Source organism: Elephas maximus, chromosome 2 (genome assembly GCF_024166365.1).
Source record: "Elephas maximus indicus isolate mEleMax1 chromosome 2, mEleMax1 primary haplotype, whole genome shotgun sequence".
In the NCBI taxonomy this organism is placed as follows: domain Eukaryota; kingdom Metazoa; phylum Chordata; class Mammalia; order Proboscidea; family Elephantidae; genus Elephas; species Elephas maximus.
In genome coordinates, this window is record NC_064820.1 from 18,804,502 (window position 1) to 18,826,577 (window position 22,076).

Sequence of the window (22,076 nt, forward strand, 5' to 3'; positions counted from 1 at the left end):
CGCATATTGGTTTTAAGTGCCCGCACACCTGAAATATGCCGCATTTGCAGGCAAACTCTGGAAGCTCATCTTACAAATCGGCGGTTCAGCCTGTGCAAGAACAATAGTAAAACAGAGCCAACGGCACGGTCCTTCTTGGTGAGCGCGTCGCCGGTGGCCGGCAGTCCCGGCGCAGAGATTGGGGCGCGAAGAGGCACCCCGAAAAGGCGCGCTGCCCCTTTAAAAGGCCGCGCATCTCCGGGCCGGCCTTCCTCCCTGGGGCTCCAGCTGTGATTGACGCTGGGCGGCGAGAGGAGGCGCCTGGCGCTAACAAAAGTCCGGCCCGCAGGCTCGCGGCGCCGGGCCGCGCGTCTCCGCTCGTTCGGGGCACCCGCAACAAGTGGCCGCCGCGCCCTCCTCGGAGAAGGTGCGGGCGCGCAGGGGCGCACAGAGAAGGCCACCGATCCGGGCAGCCGGGCGCCCGCGCGGCACTGCGCCCACCGCCGGGGGACCGGGCGGGCGGATGGGGACCCGGCGGCGGCGGCGCGGCCAGCCTCTGGGCGGCCCTGAGGCGCGGGCTCTCCGCGGCGCTGCGCCCGCCGACCCCGAGCGCAGATTCTAAGGGGAGCCGCTGTCCCTGGCCCGCCTGAAAGAATCAGAGTGCCAGGAGGAGACTGAGTGCCTCCTCCCTGGAGTGCAGGGCCAGCCGGCCAGAGCTCGGCCCGGAGCGTGGGGTATGTGCCGCTAACGGTCCCGTCGGGCGGGCTTTCCTGTGCGGAGCGCGCGGGCCGTGATCCCCAGCGATGGAGTGTCCCGGGAGACGGCGGGCATGACGGCGACAGGATGGGCGCGAACAATGGCAAGCAGTACGGCAGTGAGGGTGAGTGGGCCGCCAGCCCTCGTCTCCCGGATCGCGTCCCCCTCCCCCCTCCCGCGCAATCGGGTCTGGAGAGGAAGGTTCTCGCACACCGCCCTGGCGCACCCCATGTGGCACTCTGTGCGTGCCGTCACCTTCCCCATTGGCACTGGTTGATTAGGACCCCTGAGGACGCTTTCCCACAGTGAAGGGCTCTTGAGGCAACTTCCTAGGTTGTCTTTGGGACTGCTCAGGTTGTATCTCGGCCGTGTTTCTGAACACACCCCTGCGCCTCAACTTGCCTTCCCTCCGCATCTGAGTTTAGGATGCTGGTTTGGCAGATGGTGGAAGACGCTTTTGAAAACTAACGCAGTGAAAACTTTCCCAGGCCTTTGTGCTCCAGTCCACTGGACTCTTGTAGCCGGGAAACAACTTCTGGAGGAAGAAGTTAAGTTTCCATTTTCTGCTGACTGCCCTTAGTCTGACAGCTTCGTGAAGTTGGCCACCTATCCGCCCCGCGAGGCGAGGGGTGGCAGGAAGCTTTGTCTGGACTCTCTCAGGGCTCAAGACGGGCAAAGGACCATCTGTTCCGTGGGGCTGGAAATTACACAGAAATATTGCCTGTCAAGTGGGAGCTTGGAAGCTGGGGGAAACTTTAAACTCCACCTCCTCCAGAAAGGATGATGGATGGGTGGGCTGGCTTCCCCCTCGCTCCTCCTCCCCCTCTTTGCATAAAACCGCAGTGTTCTAACCCAGTTGATTAACCGCATGCCCCTGATGTACGTCTGGCAAAGGCATTTTCCGCAGTTCAGAAGTCAGGAGGGTTTGTCTCTGGGGAACTTGACTGCGGGGAAATGGAAGAAGTAGGGTCAGTTTTACAGCCCGCCCCTAAAAGACAGGCGATTGCAAACGGGGGCCGCCCGCGCTTGCGAGCTGGTAGGAATGCAGAATAGCTGTTTGGTATGTGGTGTTAGGGAAGCTCCTATCTCCGCGTTCGAAGCTTTGAGCTGTGGCCACTGAATGTGGGCGTCTCCCCTTGTGTTTGTGTCTGCGTTCGTTCTCGGCAACAATGTGAAATTACAGCTGAGACGGACTCAGAAAAACCAGACCCATAAGAACCTTTGTTGAAATCACTCTGGGATCATTGTGTTATGAGTTCCATGTATATATCGCTTTTATAAGTTCCACAAGCTGGCTACTTGGAAAGGGTCAATTTCTTTACCCTGGGACAGTTATATAAGTCCTTTTTTTAAATTACAAATTAAAAAAAAATTAACAGTTGTCTTTTCAGATAGCAAACGTGAAAGTATGCCAGAAAAGATTTTTGGAGACTCTTGGCCACTCCCCAAAAACTTTTTAAAGTTTACGTTTAGAAAATGTTTAGAAAAGGGAGGGGTTAAACCTTCATACACTGGGTGGTTAAAAGCTTTCAGTGACTGAAGTGTGTGCTTGTCAATTTTAAGTGTGTGTCCAGTAGGCTGTCAGCATAAAGGACTGTCCGAGAGTCACCTCTGTGCGTTCTTGAGCAAAACCCCTCCACGCTCCTTCTAATCCTCGGCAACTTGCTCTCATATCCCAGCATTCTCACATTGTACAGTGTGTGGTATATGACGACTTCCTGTCTGAACAGCAGAATTTTCAACCCCTGGGAGAAGAAGGAGAGACAGGGAACTAATGTTCTCCAGCTGTTATCCATAACTGCTACCTCTGCATTTTCACTTCAGCTCGAGTGAAATTTTACTAAGGATCAGATTTAGATATACTGTGGACTTTTTATAGGAAAAACCTCTTGTGCTCAGCTGATTCAAGGAGACCAATGGGAAACTTGGGGAGTTAGCTGTGAGTTCTGCCTGCAGGCATACACTGTGTTTAGTTTTCATCTACTCCCAGGGCATCCAGTTCCCTCTATGATAGGTGAGGAATAAATAGAGAAATATAAATAACATGATCTTTTTTCCTTTCCTCCTCACATTTACACTAGGAGGGTTATGGTGGAGCCCTGGTGGTTAAGAGTTCAGCTGCTAACCAAAAGATCGGGAGTTTGAATCCGCCAGCTGCTTCTTGGAAAATCTATGGGGCAGTTTTACTCTGCCCTATGGGGTCGCTATGAGTTGGAGTCAACTAGAAGACAAATGGGTTTTGGTTTCGGTTTGGTTTAGGATTACAGTGTATGTAACTGGGTATGGCTAACTTTGTTAGACTGTCTCACTGGGTTGTAAAATCTATGCAAACAAGCCTTTTGGAATTTGGTGTCGTTGTCATCTTTCTCAACTAAAATGTCAAAATTCGAAACAAGTGAAAGCAACCCTTAGACATCCTAACTCTGTGATCCAAGGAGGCTGAGAATTAAGACATTTTCGTAGATTTAGTGCAATTTGGGTACGGTGTTCTGGGTGGTGCAAAAGATTAAGTGCTCAGCTGCTAACTGAAAGGTTGGCAATTTGAGCCCACCTAGAGGCACCTCGGAAGAAAGTCCTGGAGATCTGTTTCCAGAAGATCACAGCCTTGAAAACCGTATGGAGCAGTTCCACTCTGCACAGGTGGAGTCACTATGAGTAGGAATCAAGTCCATGGTAGCTGGTTTGATTTTTTTTTTTTTGTATATTTCAAACATAGGGAAATTATTTTGTATCAATAGAAGGCAGTGAGATCACTCAATTATAAAACATTGGTGTTTGTATGTAGTTAAAAAATCTGCCATTTAAGTGTATTCGGCTTGGAAACCCTGGTGGTGTAGTGGTTAAGAGCTACAGCTGCTAACCAAAAGGTCGGCAGTTTGAATCCACCAGGTGCTCCTTGGAAACCCTGTGGGGCAGTTCTACTCTGTCCTATAGGATCGCTATGAGTTGGAATCGACTCAATGGCAACGAGGTTTTTTTTTTTTTAGTGGCAATGGATACCATCTAAATGCCACTTCAAATATTACAAATATTGTTGAGTTATTTGAACTTTTAAAACTTGCTTCAGCATTTTATTGGTAACCTCAGTTTCTTCTGCTCCTAGAGAATACCTTTGTCATTGATTAAAAAAAAAAAAAAAGATTCATGAGACTTAGCAGGTACAATGGGTTAGTAGCTTCCAGCTCAGTGTGGTCCAAGGACCAGGGGCATCAGCATCACGTGGGAGCTTATTAGAAATGCAGAATCCTGGCTTCCTCCTGGGAATCCCCTCCAGGTGATTGCACCTGCATGTTCAAGTTTAGGAAGTGCTGATGTAGAAGGGCACAGCATGGAACTGGTAGTCTGGAAATTTGATTCCAGCTTTGACTTGGCTACTGTAATCTTGCTTAAATCTCTCGACCTCTCAGAGTCTTTCCTCTCTGAATTGAGGAAAGTCATCCCTTATTGACTCCAGCATGCAGTCATTTGTTTCCTTTTGCTTAATAATGCTTTATGGGGCCACTTGGGGGTATTAGCCTTGGGAGGACTTGATATAATAAATAGGGAAGTTAAGGCTATTATTGCCATGAAATCAGTAAATCACTGTCCTCTTTTTTGTCTCCCTTCTCTATGTCTCACTTCTATTTTCTTCACTCATTCCCAACTCCCCTCCTAACTCAGTCGGTCCTAAATCCCTACCTCCCCCCTAGATTCACAGGGTCACTATGAGACAGTGTTGGTGTTGATGCGACAATGACTTTTTTTTTTGAGTATATGGACAATGACTGTTTTCTTAATCGTTAGTGATATCCAGATTAGTGGTGTAATTTGCAGCCTACTGCCCTTAGACAGGCTTGGGTTTTGCTGCAGGAAAAAGTCACCATACCACTCTTGGTCTTTAGCTTTCTAGAAACATAAATGAATGTCTCAATGATTAGTATGTTCTGATAAACTCTTTTATGGAGGGCTGTTTTTTCTCTTTATACTTTTTTTTTTTTTTTTACCAAGTGTAAGTTACAGTGTGTGTAGAAGTCTGCAGAACGAGTTGGGGCCATTCAAAGCCATTAGAACCATTAGCTTGGACTCCAGTTAAGCCAAATAAACAAATCTCTGCTCTAGTCAGAAGAGAGAAGCGGCTTTCTCTGCCTTTTAAGGGTCCTGAGCCTCACCATCACTCACTTACTCAGTGGTTTCATTGTTATGTTTATCCTACTTCAGCAGGTCAGAGGCTGTAGCACTTATCAGCTCTTTTGCGAAGTCCAGTACTTTGTTTAATTGGAGCTGCTGAGGCCATGGACTTGGAGCCTGAGTTAGACCTGCTGTGCTACCAGCAGCCAGGGGCCTCTTTTCACATCTCAGATCTGTGATGTCAGATATGAGGAGAGCCAGTTACCCGAGAGTGTAAATCATCACAAATCCATCATCGCCTTGGGAAATATATCTTGTAATAATAATAAGGGTGGCAGAGAACGTTTATTGAAAGCTTACCATGTCCAGGCATGCTTCGAAACACTTGACATCTACTCAGTCTTCCCAACCATCCCGTGGGGGCAGGCACACACACTTGCCTCGTTTTTCTAACGAGGGAACACAGGAGCAGAAAGGAGGATCATTTTTCCAACGTCTTACAGCTACTCCAGGAAGAGTGGGTAGTCAGGACCCAAGGCCATCTAAGCTCAGAGTCATTCATTCATTCCTTCAACAAGGAAGTATGTGGTGATTTCCTATTTCATACTTTGTGTCAGGAACTGTCCTAGAGTCTTGGGATACATCAATCAGCACATAAAGATCCCTGTCCTTGGCAAGCTTATACCCTTTTGTGTTGGGAGGGAGAAGAAAGAGGGCAATGAACACACATATACACCACATACGCAATATATCAGCAAACCATGCCTTACGTTAGTGGGATCTGAGCGTTGCAAATGGTTAATGTGCTTGGCTGCTAACTGAAAAGTTAGGAGTCCACCTCAAAGGAAAGGCCTGGCGATCTCCTTCTGAAAAATCAGCCATAAAGCACCCTACAGAGCTCGGTTTTATCTGACACACATGGGGTTGCCATATGTTGTAACTGATTCAACAGCAGTTGGTTTCAAGTCTCTGAGAAAAGAAACTCCTAGAGGAAGAGGAGTTGGGAGTGTGGGAGAAGGGTGTTGCAATTTTAGTTAGAGTAGCCACCTTGGTCCTTATTGAAAAGTTGGCCTTTGGACCAAGGCCTAAAGGAAGTGAGAGGTTCCAGGCAGCACACTGGCTGTTACTTTCAACCCTTGGGTTTTACTCTTCGTGCTTGAGGGCATAAATCATCATTTTATGCAAAGTAGAACATCCTCAGTCTTCTAGAAATAGTCAGCTACCTCGGAACAGAGTTATTCCAGCCACTGGGCGGATATATATACATGTTTGCTGAGATTCCTTGCTAATGTGTTTCATCCAACTATGTTCTACTAGATAATTTGTGAAACTGCTTTTGGGGGTGGGGGAGGCCCAGGACTTGCTCTTCAAAGGCAACGCCCTGTGTCCCGTTACTGCTGTGGCTACCGGAGATCGCCTGACTTCATGGATCCCTGAATATTGGCCTGAAGTGATCTCCCATGTCACTGTAATTCTGAGATAGAATTGCCTCCAGTAAATAATTCCACTCCGAACCACAGTTCAGTTCAAAGAAAAGCATTAGTGCAGCGAGCGATACCATCTTGGTCTGACCACCTGAAGATATTTTCAGATATCTAGGGAATCTTTTTTCATGTTTTAAGCAAAAGAGAGACAAGAGGTAAATTTTCATTCCTTTTGGGAATCAACTCACGTAAACCTTGTCTCAACTTTTTCCGCCCTTTTGAAACAATGAATTTTGGGCGGCTTTTGAGTAATTAATATTCACCTTTGTCTTTGGCTCAAATCTGCTACTTGGACAGCTTTTACTGACTGTTTAACTGGTGGCCCCATCTAGATATCGTACACTTTTTGTTGGCCTTAGGATTGTATTAAATATGATTGTATGTTTAATACAATTTAGAGTGAATATGTTTTCTGAATGAATGAAGAAAGAAATGAGTGAAGTTGAGGAACTTAATACCTTAAACAGTAATATGTGAAGATCGTCATGATGAAAACTAAATTTCAGAGTGCTGAACAAAGACCAACGTATGTAACTAAGAAGGCAGATTTGGCTCAGTCTGAGGAAGACCTGTCTAATGATTCTTGTAGTTATTAGTTATTGTTGGGTCAGCTCTGGCTCATGACGACCTTCTGGGTAACAGAATGAAGTGCTGCCTGATCCTGTGCCACCTTCACGATTGTTGAGTCCATTGTTGCAGCTCTGTGTCAGTCCATCTCATTGAGGGTTTTCCTTGGCCCTGTACTTTACCAAACATGATGTCTTTTTCTAGCAATTGATCTTTTCTGATGATGTGTCCAAAGTAAGTGAACTGAAGCCTCGTTATCCTTGCTACTAAAGAACATTTTGGTTGTATCCTTGCTACTAAAGAACATTTTGGTTGTACTTCTTTGAAGACTGATTTGTTTGTTCTTTTGTCAGCCCACGGTGTATTAAGTATTCTTCGCCATCACCATAGTTGGGACCCATCGGTTCTTCTTTTTCCTAATTATTCGAGCTGTACAAATGTGAGATGGAGCTCCTAAAGAAGTAGAGAGGCCTACAACAGGGGAAGGCAATGGGTGGCCTCAGGAAAGGATGTTGTCCTAGAGATTTCTGCATTGAGGAAGGCTTTCAACTACATGACCCCAAATCAAGGTCCCTAGCAAACATTTCATGAAGTGAGATTATGTTCGATCAAGGATTATTATTTGATTTTAACTCATATTATTACCCCCTGCCCTTAATAAATCCCTAAGGAGCCCTGGTGGCACAATGGTTAAGTGCTCTGCTGCTAACTGAAAGGTCGGTGGTTTGAACTCATCAGCAACTTCATGGGAGAAAAGACCTGGCAATTTGCTACCGTAAAGATTAAAACCAAACCAAACCCATTGCCATCGAGTTGATTCCAACTCATAAAGACTCTGTAGGACAGAGTAGAACTGCTCCATTGGGTTTCCAGGTAGCAGGTGATAGATTCGAACTGCCAACCCTTCCTGTAAAGGTTACAGCCTAGGAAACCCATGGGTCAATTCTTCTCTGTCCTACAGGGTAACTTGAAGGCACATGATAACTACAACAACCATGTATCTCTATCATTTTAGTTGTTAAGGTATATCCCTCTCTCTTCTCTGGGTTAAACCTGTGTGTGTGTTGTTTGTATGTGTGTATGCCTTTCTAAATATATTTAGATATTAATTGGTGGTACTTCTGATTTCATTTCTCTGCCTTCTATAGGACATTACCCCACGCCCCCCAAAATTGGGTTTGATATATGTCCTTATATTCAGTGCACTAATTGATATTTCCCTGGTGGTGCAGTGGTTAAGAGCTAGGGCTGCTAATGAAAAGGTCGACAGTTTGAATCCACTGGTTGCTCCTTGGAAACCCTATGGGGCAGTTCTGCTCTCTGTCACTGTAAGTCAGAATTGACTCAATGGCAAAGGGTTTTGTTTTGTTTTTTTATACCTGTGTTAGGGAGACCTGGTGGGACAGTGGTTAAGCACTTGGCTGATAACTGAAAGGTCAGTGGTTGGAAGAAAGATGTAGGAGAAAGATGTGGCAGTCTGCTTCCCTAAGGGTTACAGCCTTGGAAACCCTATGGGGCAGTTCTACTCTGTCCTACAGGGTTGCTATGAGTCGAAATCGACCTGATGGCAATGGGTTTTTTCTGGTATACATGTAGTTGTTACTATTACTTTTATTATTACCCTATAACATGTAGATCTGCAAAACTTGAAGCAAGATCTTTAGTTTTGTTTATGTTGAATGTCTTAATGAAATGTTTCAAGTTTGTATGTATGACTTTTAATTGGTATCTTTGGTTAGTGGCATTTGATCAGAAGCTACAAATTACCAGCTCACATAAAGACAGCATCTTCTCCAAGAATCTCTGCCATGGCTTTAGATAGCACAGTGTCAACTGTGAGTGGACCAAGCAGCACTTCTTGCACGTGGTGATAAAGTCAGTATCAGCTGGACTTCCTCCAGATGTGGCTTTTAAAACATTTTTCTGTAGTGGCTACGGAAATTCAGTCTTCTCCTGTCTACTCATTGCATTAATCTCTAAATAGATAGATTAAACTTCGGCCGTAAGGAGGTTCACAGTCTAATCATGGAGCTGGGCACCGATGGCAACGATTTCCTAACAAGGTGGTGATGCTGATTCAGAGGAAGTCCCTCCTGCTCCAATAAGCTGAGTGTAAATGTAAGTGATGTGTGGGAAGTGTGAATAAGAATAGAACTACTCCCTAAATTCTGACAGTCCTGGACAGCACCTGCAGTTCCCGAAGTGTCTAGAAGATACACATTTTTCTAAAAGATAGATTACTGGGAGGAGGAGTAGCTTAGGCCCTTGGGAGGTTCTCATATTTTGTTTAAAAACTCTCCCTGGTTGCTCCCAAAAATCTTTATGTTTTGTATTTCATATGGTTTAGCTCATGGAAAGTGATTCCCTTGGGTTCCGTAAGCGAAGACTTTGGTGTTGATGTTAGTTCCTGTTAGGTTGCTTCTGACTCATGTAGACCCCATGTGTGCAGAGTGGAACTGCTCTGTAGGGTTTTCAAGGCTCTGAATTTTTGGAAGCTGATCACCAAGCCTGTCTTCCCAGGTGACTGTGGGCGAGTTTGAACCACTAACCTTTTGGCTAGTAGTCCAGCACTTAACCATTTGCACCACCCGGGAACTCTCAGTTAAGCCAAGGGGCAGAAATATTTTACTAGCCTGGGTCCTTCCCAAGGCTGTACTTGGGGATGAAAAAGAATGGAAGTTGAGGCCAGATACTTTCAAATGTGTGCTAGTTAAGAGTCCAAAATACATAACTTTAAACCTTCTAATATGAATAATCATTAACCATCTCTTAATTGTTCCTCAGTAATGAACCACAAATACATAGTCAACATTTACCCCATTCCATGGTTGAAGAAGTGTTGATGTCTCTGGAGCCGTAAGTCTCTGTTAGGTTGTGCGTTATACTCATTCTATCAATTCCTATTTAAATTCTTAAACCAGTAACAAAATGAAAAACAGTTGTTAGCACTGCATGAACTCATAATTGTAACTCTAGAAGCCTTGAGTAATGTGTAGAAATGTTATTAAAACATTTCTTGTTTGCTACCCTTTCTGTGGTAAATTCCGTTGCTGTGTTTTCCGAGCAGATGTAGCTAGCAGTGGACAGAGAATCAAAATTTGTAGAGAAAAATGTCAAGAATTTCTCTTATACTTGCTGATGAACCTTCTTGCTGCAAGTAAACCCCTTTTTGGCAAGGGGAAGAAGTCAGGAAAAGACTACTTATGTGTGCGGTTGAACCTTTTGGCCCAAGTGAGCACTTCAGTCAAATCGTGGGAGCATCTGGGTTAAGTCCAAGACCAAGGCCAAGTCTTACCGATTACAACTGCCAGAGGTAGCTCAGAATACAGTAAGAGGGACGGGTATAAGACCGAGGGTGGGGAGGAGAGGGGAAAAGTGAACATGTGCAGGGAGAATGGGAATTAGAGCCCTGATTGACCTCTAATGTAAAGAATAAATCAACGTTGTGTTTGATTCCTTTTTCTTAAAAAAAAAAAAAAAAAAACTCAATTCATGGAGCAAAAATGATTATTCATGGGTTTTTATTATATTTTTGATCACTTTAATAGTACTAACAATTGTTGAGCACTTACTGTTGTTGTGGTTAGGTTCCAGCTCATAGAGACGGTGTGTACAACAGAAGGAAACACTACCCAGCCCTGTGCCATCCTCATAAACATTGTTAAGCTTGAGCCTGTTGTCGCAGCCACCGTGTCAATCCATCTCATTGAGGGTCTTCCCCTTTTTGCTGACCCTCTACTTTACCAAGCATGATGTCTTTCTCCAGGGACTGGTCCCTGCTAATAACATGACCAAAATACGTGAGACAGAGCCTCGCCATTCTCATTTCTAAGGAGCATTCTGGCTGCACTTTTAGGTGTACACTTACTAGGTGCCGCTTACTCCTCTGAGCACTTTAGATAGTAGATAGATAGCTGCTGAGGAGTGGACTCTGAACCATCGCAACCTTACTTACAACAGAACTAAACGCTACCCGGTCCTTTGCCATCTTCAAGATCATTGACACGTTCAAGCCAATTGTTGCGGCTGTCATGCCAGTCTCTCACCAAGGGTCTCCCTCTCCCTGGCTGGACCTCTGCCTTACCAAACATGATGTTTTCCTCCAGCGATTGATCCTCCCTGATGACGTGTCCAAAGCAAGCGAGTCAGACGTTGTTCTGCTGTGATCCATAAGGTCTTCATTGGTTAATTTTTGGAAGTAGATCACCAGGTGTTTCTTGTCTGTCTTAGTCTAGAAGCTCTGCTGAAGCCTGTTCACCATGGGTGACCCTGCTGGTATTTGAAATACTGGTGGCAAAGCCTCCAGCACCACAGTAATGCGCAAGCCACCACAGTAGGACAGACTGACAGATGGGTGGTGGCTAAGCACTTTACACACACTCGCTCATGTAGTCCTCATGGCGAATAGTGAGGTAAGCACTGATTATCTCACATTACAGTTGCTGACATGGGAGCTCAGAGGCTTACACCCTGCCCTACCCAGGGCTCACAGCTAGTGGGTTCCAGAGCCATACCTGAAATCACCCCTCTCCACTGTGCCCATGGCCACCTCCATCTGGTTGTTTCAGTTGTAGTTCAAATTTTCCAACCTTTGTTTTTTTTTTTTTTTGTTCATTTCAAAGGATTGCGGTGACCGAGAAGTAGTCGTAAAAAAAGAATGACGGTTTGTAGACTAGGTGATCAAAAATGAAACACATCTTCTGAAGAAAACGTTAAACTGCTTTCACATGGCTGACCAAAGGACAAATTAGCTGCTCATTAGACAGCAATCTGCTGACAAGTTGGCAGGCAATTTAGTGACTATAATAAATTTAGCGCATAAAAGATTGGCATATTTTTTAGAGTTTACAGAGCGCAAAGTCAAGCAGAGGGGATGCCCACATCACTCTCCTGCTTCTCCAGAGCATTCTCAACTTTTTAGATGGTTTTTGTGCTGGGAGATCCCTTTACCTGGGATAGCCTCGGTATCTGCACATAAGCACACGCTAACGCATGCTGCAGGGTTGGAAAGATGCACATTTTTTTCTCTCTCCCCCAAATAGTTTGTAATTTATACCTTATATTTCCCTCCAGTTTCAAAACTCTAAACTTGAAAACAACTGTTAGTATGGAGAATTATTGCACCAGAGATCTGAGATTTCTCTTTTCCTTTTGCCTTCTTGCATTCTTTGCAGTTGAATAAGCCACATTTCGCAGGGGTCTTCGGAAGTGTTGGAGTCTGGTCACAAGGCGTGTAGGATGAGTTCCCGAAGCTGCTGTGATGGAAAGTCAACTTGGCCATTTAGTCTTTAGCTGCTTTACTTTCCATTGACTATCTTTTAATCTTTAATTTCTTCTATTTTCTGTTCCTTCATAATTATTTGTTACTCAGCCTTCCATACACTCACCCTAACATGAATATGGAAACCCTGGTGGCATAGTGGTTAAGAGCTACAGCTGCTAACCAAAAGGTCAGCAGTTTAAATCCACCAGGCACTCCTTGGAAACTCTGTGGGGCAGTTCTACTCTGTTGTATAGGGTCACTATGAGCCGGAATCGACTCGACGGCAACAGGTTTTGTTTTTGTTTTTTGAACGTGAATATAGGGTGATTTGCTAACTGAAAGGTTGGCAGTTCGAAACCAACCCATTGATGCCATGGAAGAAAAGTCCTGGCAATCTGCTTCCGTGAAGATTAAAACAAACAAAAAAACCCAAACCATTGCCATTGAGTCGATTCAGACTTACAGCGACCCTATAGGACAGAGTAGAACTGCCCCATAGGGTTTCCAAGGAGGGGCTGGTGGATTTGAACTGACGACCTTTTGATTAACAGCTGTAGCTCTTTACCACTACTCAGCCTAGGAAACCCTGTGGGGAAGTTCTGCTCTGTCACTTGGGGTCACCATGAGTTGGAGCTGACTTGGCAGTGGCTAACAACAGTGATTGTGAATATAACCCTGATCACAAAGCAATTCCGCAATATGTTTTTGTTAAATAAATGCGGATGAATCTGTAGCTATCGTCTTTATTGGTCTAGAAAATTTTAACTGGGAACTTCATTTTTAACAAAGTCATTACATCTCTTTAGGAACAAACATTGTCTAACTTGTATTTAAGGAAAACTAAAAGAAGTATTTATTTAGCATTGCTGAAGCCAAGAACTCTTACCTTTTGAGCCTTACTGAGTTACATTATTGTCGACTTCACTATTTTTAGTGATGAGTATTGGGTAGAATGCTACTGTGCACTTTTTATTTAAAATCATTTAATGTAATATTTGTTTCAACCAACTTGAAAATTGGATTTATGTGACAATTTGAGTAAGTCATTAATCTGGAAAACATTTTATAAATTTGATCTTTATCAGTCATTCCTTTGGCTCTGGTACTCTGTCTCCGGATTAAAGGTACATGGGTTTATGAAATGATTTTAACTTCCTATATTGATCTTTTTTTTTTTTTTTAAGGGGCTCTGCTTGTCTTTTTTCCTCCTTTATGTTTGACAAAATAAATAAAAAGTTATTATCTGACTGTGTCTGCTGGGATTGGAATTGTTTCTGGTAGATTGTCTGCCACTGGCTGCCCATGTTACTAAAATTGGAAGCAAAATAATCGATAGAGAAATAATGAAAACTGTGTGTGCATGTGTATGTGGAGATGAGACTACATTTAAATAACCATCTCCTGTCAAAGAAGGAAAATCCATTGTTCCTCGTATCTGTTTTCCACCCTGTAAGTGGAGATTTACTTATAAATCCTTACAAATCCTTCTGTAAGGAAATACAGTTAAAACTCAAGTGTCACTTGTGTCTTTAATAATATGGTATCTGTCAGAGGAATAGCTGTAGAACAAGGGTTATAGAAAGGATCAAATCAAGGAAACACGAGTCGGCCAACGTGGGCTCATCTCAAGACCCCTGTGTTTTTACATATGAGCCTTTAGAGATGGCACTGGAGCTAGAGGTGACTGTGCCTTGTGAACAAAGAATTTCAAGTGATCAAATTAAAGACATTTTTCTGTGACCCGATACCTCCCTGGTGCTGTATGTCGCAGTTTGTCCACCTGCGTGTGTGTCCAGGTAGGTTCCTAGGTGGTACAAGTGGTTTGTTACGGGCTGGTAACCTAAAGGCTGGTGGTTCAAACCCACCTCGTGGTGCCTCAGAAGACAGGCCTGGTGACCCACTTCCGTAAGCCCTACGGAGCGTTTCTGCATTGTAACACGTGGGGTCGCCGGGAGTCAGAACGGACTGGACAGCAAAGGTTTGGTTTTGGGCTTGGGTGTTCAGATCAGGTGAATGCTCATAATAACAGCTCCTCGGCTGAGGAGATTCTACTTTGAGCGACACTGATCCCGGTGGACATTGGTTTGGAAGTGCCAGAACTGAGATGCACGGCAAACGTTCAGATGCTCATTGTTGTTTTTGGATTGTTGTTTTTAAAGATCAACGGCTGCCCTGTTGTTTGGTTGGAAAGATTTCTCTGGGCTGATTTGGATAATGTATATGGTGCACACAACCAGGAAGGTAGATTCCAGGAAATGGCATGTCGTTCCTGAATAGCTTAGTTTTGACATTGAATTTTGCATCTATTCTGCCTAGTTAATGATATTTCATAATTGTCTCTACTTCCCATCTCTCTTGAAAGACCCCTCCTGTGGATTACCTTGCAAGCGGCGTTTTGAGAGACAGTGTGAGGGTATTTCCTTGGGGGGTATTTCTCTATTCCTGAAGCCATAACAACATCAACTCAGCAATAAAAAGCCAATTCCCTCCCCTTGGTTGTGCTTCAGATAGTCATTTCTTTGATACTGGCTAATAAAAACAGGAAAAGGATCATTTTTAAATGCCTTGGTTGGGGCTGCTTTACTTCCAATAAGGGAAATTGCCTCACAAGGGGGAGCGTGGGTAATAAAAATACAACTAACTGAATAATTGCGTTCAGTCTAATATCCACATTCCCGAGCTGCTGCCTGCAAATCTCATTTAATCTTGGTGTGGCCGGGTGTCCAGTGTAGTGTGTAGATTTGAATTTACTGCTGCTGAGGGTCCTCTCTTTACACTTAAGGAACGTGAACTTCGAATGCTACTGGACATTTTTTATTTTTTTTCTTTTTCCTTGAGAATATTTCTAAGCTTTGATGTATGTAACAAAAGAACTTTGGGCATTGAGCACAAATGAAATCTGAAATAGAAATTATAGCAATTTAGTGACCTCAGACCACCTTAGAGAAAGAGGTTGAGGCACAAAGACGCTCGGTAGCTTTGCCGAGGGCGCGCAGACAGCAGGGATTTACCCATATGAAAATCAGTTTTCTTAATCCAACTGTTTTTTTAATCCATTTCTCTCTTCTGCACCTGCTTCACTGTTTGTTCTGCTTTCTGAAGACTTGAAGAGGATGTAAGGCTTCCATAGTTCACTGCCCAGGTAGCCCTTTCGGGACTGATGGCTCATTCCCCAAGCTGCAGACAGTGTGAGCCACCGATGGCCTGATGGCTCACCAGAAATTACGCTCACCTGCAGGGGGCAGCCCACATCCAAAGACCAGTTGGCGCAGAGGTACAAAGGGTTGGTCACTTGCCTCAATTTGAGTCAACTCTGAAAGGCCATCCTGGGACCAAGCTCCCCATGGGATTGGCTGAGTCCTGTGTTGCAGTTTTACAAAATGCTCCTTAGAAATGAGGGTGGCGAGACTTTGGCTCAGTTACTTTGGATTGTCATCAGGAAAGACCAATTGCTAAAAAAGGACATCATGATTGGTAAAGGAGAGGGTCAGCTAAAGTGAGGAAAGCCCTCCATGAGGTGGATTGACACAGTGGCTGCAAGTGCAGGCCCAAACATACCAAAGATTGTGAGGATGGCGCAGGACCGGGCAGCGTTTTGTTCTGTTGTACACAAGGTCGCCATGAGTTGAAGTCAACTTGATGGCAGCTAACAACAACATGTTGCAATTGCATCAAAGCCTAACTTTTCTTTCTGTCCACTCTGCTTTCCTCCCTTTTCATAAGTGTTGATTCCAAGGGCACTCCCCAGTAAGCAGCCTGCTCTCAATCTCCATCTCTGAGGCTGTTTACTGGGGAACCAACATAAGGCAAGGACAAGTTGGAACAGGATGCAAGTTGTGTTAGTGGTCAAGGGCAGCATGCCACTCACCCTCTTCCTGGGAATCCTGGGCATCCTTAAAAAGGAGGCTTCATCTGACAGGAAGCATGCACTGGTTTTCTACTTGAGGACCTAGTCTGACCTTTGATTTTGTAGGTTAGGAAACGAAGCCCTATAAAATAACTTGACTTGACCAATAACACATAGCTAGTTGGCCAAGCAGCAAAAACGAGCTTATAGTTCCAGCTACTGCCGCTGAAGCACCATCATGAAGTTTGTTCAGAGTTTTTCTCCTGCTGTAACTGAGAATTGACTGCAGATGGGCCTAGAGACTATTTATCTGTCTCATCCATTTGTTCAACTCTAGAGCTGAAATTAGACATCTCTCTATATGTATTTTTTTATTTTATTTTATGGCGAAGTGGTTAAGAGCTCAGGCTGCTAACCAAAAGGCCAGCGGTTTGAACCCGCAAGCCACTCCTTGGAAACCCTATGGGACAGTTCTCTGTCCTGTAGGGTCACTATGAGTTGGAATCAACTCAACGGCAGACAACAACATATTTCCTGTAAGAGCCCTGATGGCACAGTGGTTAAGCACTCGGTTGCTAACTGAAAGGTCAGTGGTTCAAACTGACCAGCCACTCCACAGGAGAAAGATGTGTTAGTCTGCTTCTGCAAAGATTCACAGCCTCAGAAACCACATGGAGCAGTTCTATTCTGTCCTATAGGGTTGCTATGAGTCGGGATCAACTCACTGGCAATTCATTTGGTTTTGGGTTTTTATATTTCTTATATGGTTGAGTTTTCCTGATCTTCTACCATGAGTGATCTCTGAAGCACACCTGAGTCGGCAGTAGAATAGTTAAGAAGAAATGGTGGACAAGAAGCAGATGGTCATAGTTGTTATTGCCTGAAATTAGCTTTTTGCGTTATTGGCTATTAAGAGAATTGAGAAAGTGGCAATGCTTATTACCTGGTAGACCAATGGCAAGTACGGATTCATTAGGCTGATGAAACATGCAATAGTTGAATCATAAGCAAAATGAAAAATGACTGCAAATTAATATGTAGTCTCATGATCATTCTAGTTTATTAGTCATTTTATTATGCTGAAGTAGTGTTCCGCTGAGATTATCAAACTATTACTAGCTCAGGGCCACTGTGATTCTGAGAAATTTGGAAGTAATTGAAAAATAAATTATTAGTTTATTATTATCACCACTACAAGGATCCACATTTTGTATAGTTTCTTTGGCATAAGTAACCAGCTACTCCTTTAGAAATCATTCTTAGATTTCCATTGCCTGTACATTAAGTCGAAATTTACCTTCTGTAGCCAGATGACCTCTCTAGCTTTCTCTGAGCTTACTGCTCTGTATTTATTGTGTGGCCCTGACAAACTGGGAGACTCATTGTTCCTCAAACATACTTTTTGGATTTGTGACTTTCATCATGCTGTTTTCCTTCTGAAAATATTCCTTCCACAAGGCTACCCATTAAATCCTATCCACTTCAGGCACAATTCAATGTTAACTTTTTAAATGAAATTTTCTTTGATTTCCCTTAGATGTATCTTTGTTCGTAATGTTTAGCCCTTTATGTTGAAAAAAGACCTCAGCTGCTCCCAACTGGATTTGTTCTTTCTTTCCTTGGAACTCCCAGATATTTTGTTAGTATGGAATTTTTAGGCCCCACTTTTCATTGGGGGACATTGGTAGTTCAGTGGTAGAATTCTTGACTTCCATGCGGGAGACCCAGGTACGATTCCCGGCTAATGTATCTCACGTGTAGCCACTACCTGTCTGTCAGCGGAGGCTTGTGTGTTTCTGTGATGCTCAGGAGGTTTTAGCGGAGCTTCCAGATGAAGATGGGCTAGGAAAAAAGCCTGGGGATCTACCTCAGAAAATCAGTCATTGAAAACCTTATGAATCACGGTGGTCCAATCCACAACCGATTGTGGGGATGGTGCAGGACCGGTCAGCATTCCATTCCATTGTTCATAGTGTTGCCTTGAGTTGGGGCTGACTGGACAGCAGCTAACAACAGCAATAACAACACTTTTCATTGAGCTACTTCTGTGTCTTTAATCCAGCAAATATTTGTAGATACCCATGTGCCAGAATCCGTGCTAGGTATTATGGAGGTAAAAAATATATAAGAAATCATTCTTCAAGTAAGGGGAAAGCAGCCTAGTGGATGGACTATAACCAATGAATGGGGAGCCACAGGTGGGGGGGAAAAAAGCTTGCAGTGGAAGGCACAAGCCTGGCCGTGATGTGTCGTAGCTGCAGATGTTCATGAGGCCTTCTTATTTAGGGAAGGAGCCCTGGTGACACAGTGGTTAAGAACTCAGGTGCTAATGGGAAGGTTGTTGGTTCACCAACCACTCTGGAAGAGAAAGCTGTACAGTCTGCTTCCCCAAGAGTACAGCCTTGGAAACCTTATGGGGCAGTTCTACTCGGTCCTGTAGGGTCACTATGAGTTGGGATTGATTCAACGGGCAGCGGGTTTTTTGAGTTGAATCTTGAAAGATGAATGAGGGTTTGGGAGGCACATCTGGGCAAGAGTTAGGGGCAGCAATGTGAGATCAGATCAGGAGGCAGGAACCAGTCTGAGTGAGGAGCAGAGAAGTGCCATCTGAGTCCAGCCTTCCAGCTGGAGAGGTAGGCAGGGCTCTGTTTATATGATCATGAAGGCAATATGAAGGCACGAGGATGGCAGGAGGGTGGTAGTGGCCAGTGTTGAGCCAGGGCAGCCTTGGATAGATTTAATAAGATCACTGGAGAGGCAAGTACATTGTGGGAAGAATCTTCCCTACTCACTATGTTTACCTCAGCATGAAGGGAGCATCATTCATGTGACTCCTGGCCTGGAGTACTCAGCTAGCTGGTAAATTCCAGAGAAATAATGTTGGCATCTCTGTGTCATCCTCTTTTCCTCTTGGGTGGAGCTGCTTTCGGGAAGTGGCTCCTCTGACGGAAGTTCTTATACCCACGAGAGACCAGTGTTGGCTTTACCTGGCTTCAGTATTAGCCACTTGCCACCAGACTCTAAACTAGAATTACCAGAAGCAAAGGTGCCATTTTGCTCCCCACTTGGCCCCCCTTTTTTTTCATGACTTCCGTAATTTGTTTCGAAAGTGGGTGGGAGGAGGGAATTATGTTCATTGAGCTCTGTGAAGACCCTAATGCGCCTGATCCAAGCTGTGGTATTTTCAATTGCATCGTAATGCATGTGAAAGCTGGACAATGAATAAGGAAGACCGAAGAAGAATTGACGCCTTTGAACTGTGGTGTTGGCGAAGAATATTGAATATACCACGGACTGCCAAAAGAATGAACAAATCTGTCTTGGAAAAAGTGCAACCCGAATGCTCCTTAGAAGCAAGGATGGCGAGACTGCGTCTTACATAGTTTGGACATGTTGTCAGGAGGGATCAGTCCCTGGAAAAGGACATCATGCTTGGAAAACTACAGGGTCAGCAGAAAAGAGGCAGACCCTCAGTGACACAGTGGCCGCAACAGTGGGCTCAAGTATAACATCGATTGTAAGGATGGCGCAGGCCTGGGCAGTGTTTTCTTCTGTGGTACATAGGGCCGCTGTGAGTCGGAGCCGACTCGACTCGATGGCACCTAGCAACAACGCAACAAAGACCCTAACAGTAGGGTGCAGTGGGAGGTAGGAAGTGCAGCCAGGTGAGAGCAGGTGAGAGCCTGAATGAAGGCAAGAAAGGATACATCGATGAACATAATGTATGGGTTTCAGAGATGGAAAGAAGTCAGGGTGTGGGTTTCAGCAGTGGAAAGAAGAAAGACTCAACAGGACTTATTGGCTGAAGGAGATGAGTAAGATGGAAGACTCTAGAAGGAGTCCAGCTTCTGACTGGGGTGTCTGGGCTCTGTGTCAGCTCACCCATCTTGACTTTCTGATTGACCTGGGTTTTCATTCAGTTGGTCGTTGGGGTGGAGATAGCTGATCTGTCCTCTGATCACTCCTTTAATCATCACTACGCAGGATCTGAGAAAAATTTTCAAGGACGGATATATTTGAGCATTTGTTCATCTAAAATCATTCATTTTTTTATTTATTCATTTTTTAAAAACCAAACCAAACCAAACCAAACCAAACCCATTGCTGTCGGACAAGGTAGAACTGCCCCACAGGGTTTTCAAGGAGTGACTGGTGGATTCAAACTGCTGAACTTTTGGTTAGCAGCTGGGCTCTTAACTGCTACACCACCAGGCCTCCTTATTTATTCATTTAGCCAGATATTTATTAATCTCCTGTGTGTCAGCATGCCGCTTGGCCCACCCATGAGATACAGTGATGAATACAATGTTTACTTGTCCTTGGAGAAGTCTGCTGAGGAGTCAGACAGTAGAAGATGCTAGTTAAGCAGCATTGGAGCCAAACAGCCTGTGTTAAAATCTGGGCCCTGCTGCTTATAAGCCTTGCCACCATCGGGGTCTGATTTTTGAGGTAGCTAATCAAGAATCCCTGGGTGGTGCAAATAGTTATTGTGCTTGGCTGCTAGCTGAAAGGTTGGAGACTTGAGTCCACCCAGAGGCACCTCGGAAGAGATGCCTGGCAATCTGTTTCTGAAAGGTCAGCCACTGAAACCCCTACGGAGCACAAGTCTTCCCTAACACACATGGGGTCACCATGAGTTGGAGTTGATTTGGCGGCGACAGTTTTCAGTCAATATCTCCGTCATATGCTCACTTCACAGTTTATTAAAATCCTCTGATTTGGCCCAGTAAAGTGGCAGACTGGCTTTGAATAACTTCGGCCAGAGACTTAGAAAATTGAGGGGGAAAAAGTTGTTTTTGGAATTCGTCTTTGAAACAGGAAATTCTTGTCTGTAGCTACAAGAAGTTGTCATGTGAGCACCCTGAGTTATGCTCTGTTTCTCCCTCTTCTGGACAATCCCTTCACATCAGCACTTGCTGGATGGAAGTTAGAATGTGGCTTATTTTCTGTGAAATTGCGTATTTTCATCTTTGAGTCGTAATTGCATGGAGGATCAGAAAAAGGGTCTGAGCAAGTCTAGACAGTCGTAGGAGGTGGGGAAATAGAGTGTTAACGGGCACTCAGCTGATCTGCGGGAGAAAGACGTGGCAGCCTGCTTTTGTAAGGATTGCAGCACTGGAAACGCTATGGCACAGTTCTGCTCTGTCCTGTAGGGTCCCTGTGAGTCAGAAAAGACACAATGGGCTTTGGTTTAACACTGATTTGCAGCTTTCTTTGCCATTACATACACTAATGGACTTTTTAGTTCAAAAATTGGTGGTTCTCAGTTCAGTGTGAAATACTACACACACGCACACACACACACACGCACACACGTTTGCATGTGTCTGTGTGTGTATGTGCATGCGTGTGTGGTGTGTACATATGTGTGCACTTTATTGCTCCTATTTCAGCAGTCACCAGATCAGATTAGATGCCTGGTGGCAGATTCTGGCACATTTATGTGCTAGTTTAGTTTATTTTCCAATGTCCACCACTACAGAAGTTGACAAAGATGGCTGAATTAGACAGAAATTTTACAAAAGTAGTGAAATTGGTACAAATGCAGTGATTAAGTTTCCTTTTAAGGGGTAATCTTTGCTGTGCTTTCGTTATTTAAAAATACTTTTACATAACCACAAACGGAAGTGCCTCCATTTTGATCACCTACAAGGGGACACGAGGTACTCTACTCTGCATCAGGGAATCCTGAGTTTGAAAGCTGGAAGGGAACCTAGAGATGCCCTAGTCCAGTGCCCTCATATTATGGACTGAGAAGAAACCAGGTACGGAATGTTTTGAAAAGACTCACGGGAAATCCCGCAAGAGATCTGGAAGCCAGCCTGGTGTTAAGGACACAGACTTAGATGCCACACTGCCTGCTTTTCAAATCGTTGCTAGCTCTGTGATTTTGTGCAAGTTACTTAACCTCTCTGTGCCTCAATTTTTGCATTTATAAAATGGGGTCCATAATATTTCTTCTCTCCAATGGTTGGCAGGGGATGGATTGAATAGGTGGAGAAAAAGCTATAGTGTTTGGCACATAATCAGCTGTACGTTTATGCCTACTAGGACCTGGGTGTTAGCTTCCTAG

At 44.5% G+C, this 22,076-nt stretch overlaps 1 protein-coding gene across 1 annotated transcript in view; it reads left to right on the forward strand.

The window, feature by feature from the left end:
- Nucleotides 1-262: 262 nt before the first annotated feature.
- Nucleotides 263-22,076, forward strand: part of FBXL7 (F-box and leucine rich repeat protein 7) — a 516,642-nt gene continuing 494,828 nt past the window's right edge. The window contains exon 1 of the mRNA XM_049861349.1: nucleotides 263-859. Coding sequence (XP_049717306.1) covers nucleotides 823-859 — 37 coding nt within the window. The 5' untranslated portion in view covers nucleotides 263-822. The remainder of the gene's footprint in view (nucleotides 860-22,076) is intronic.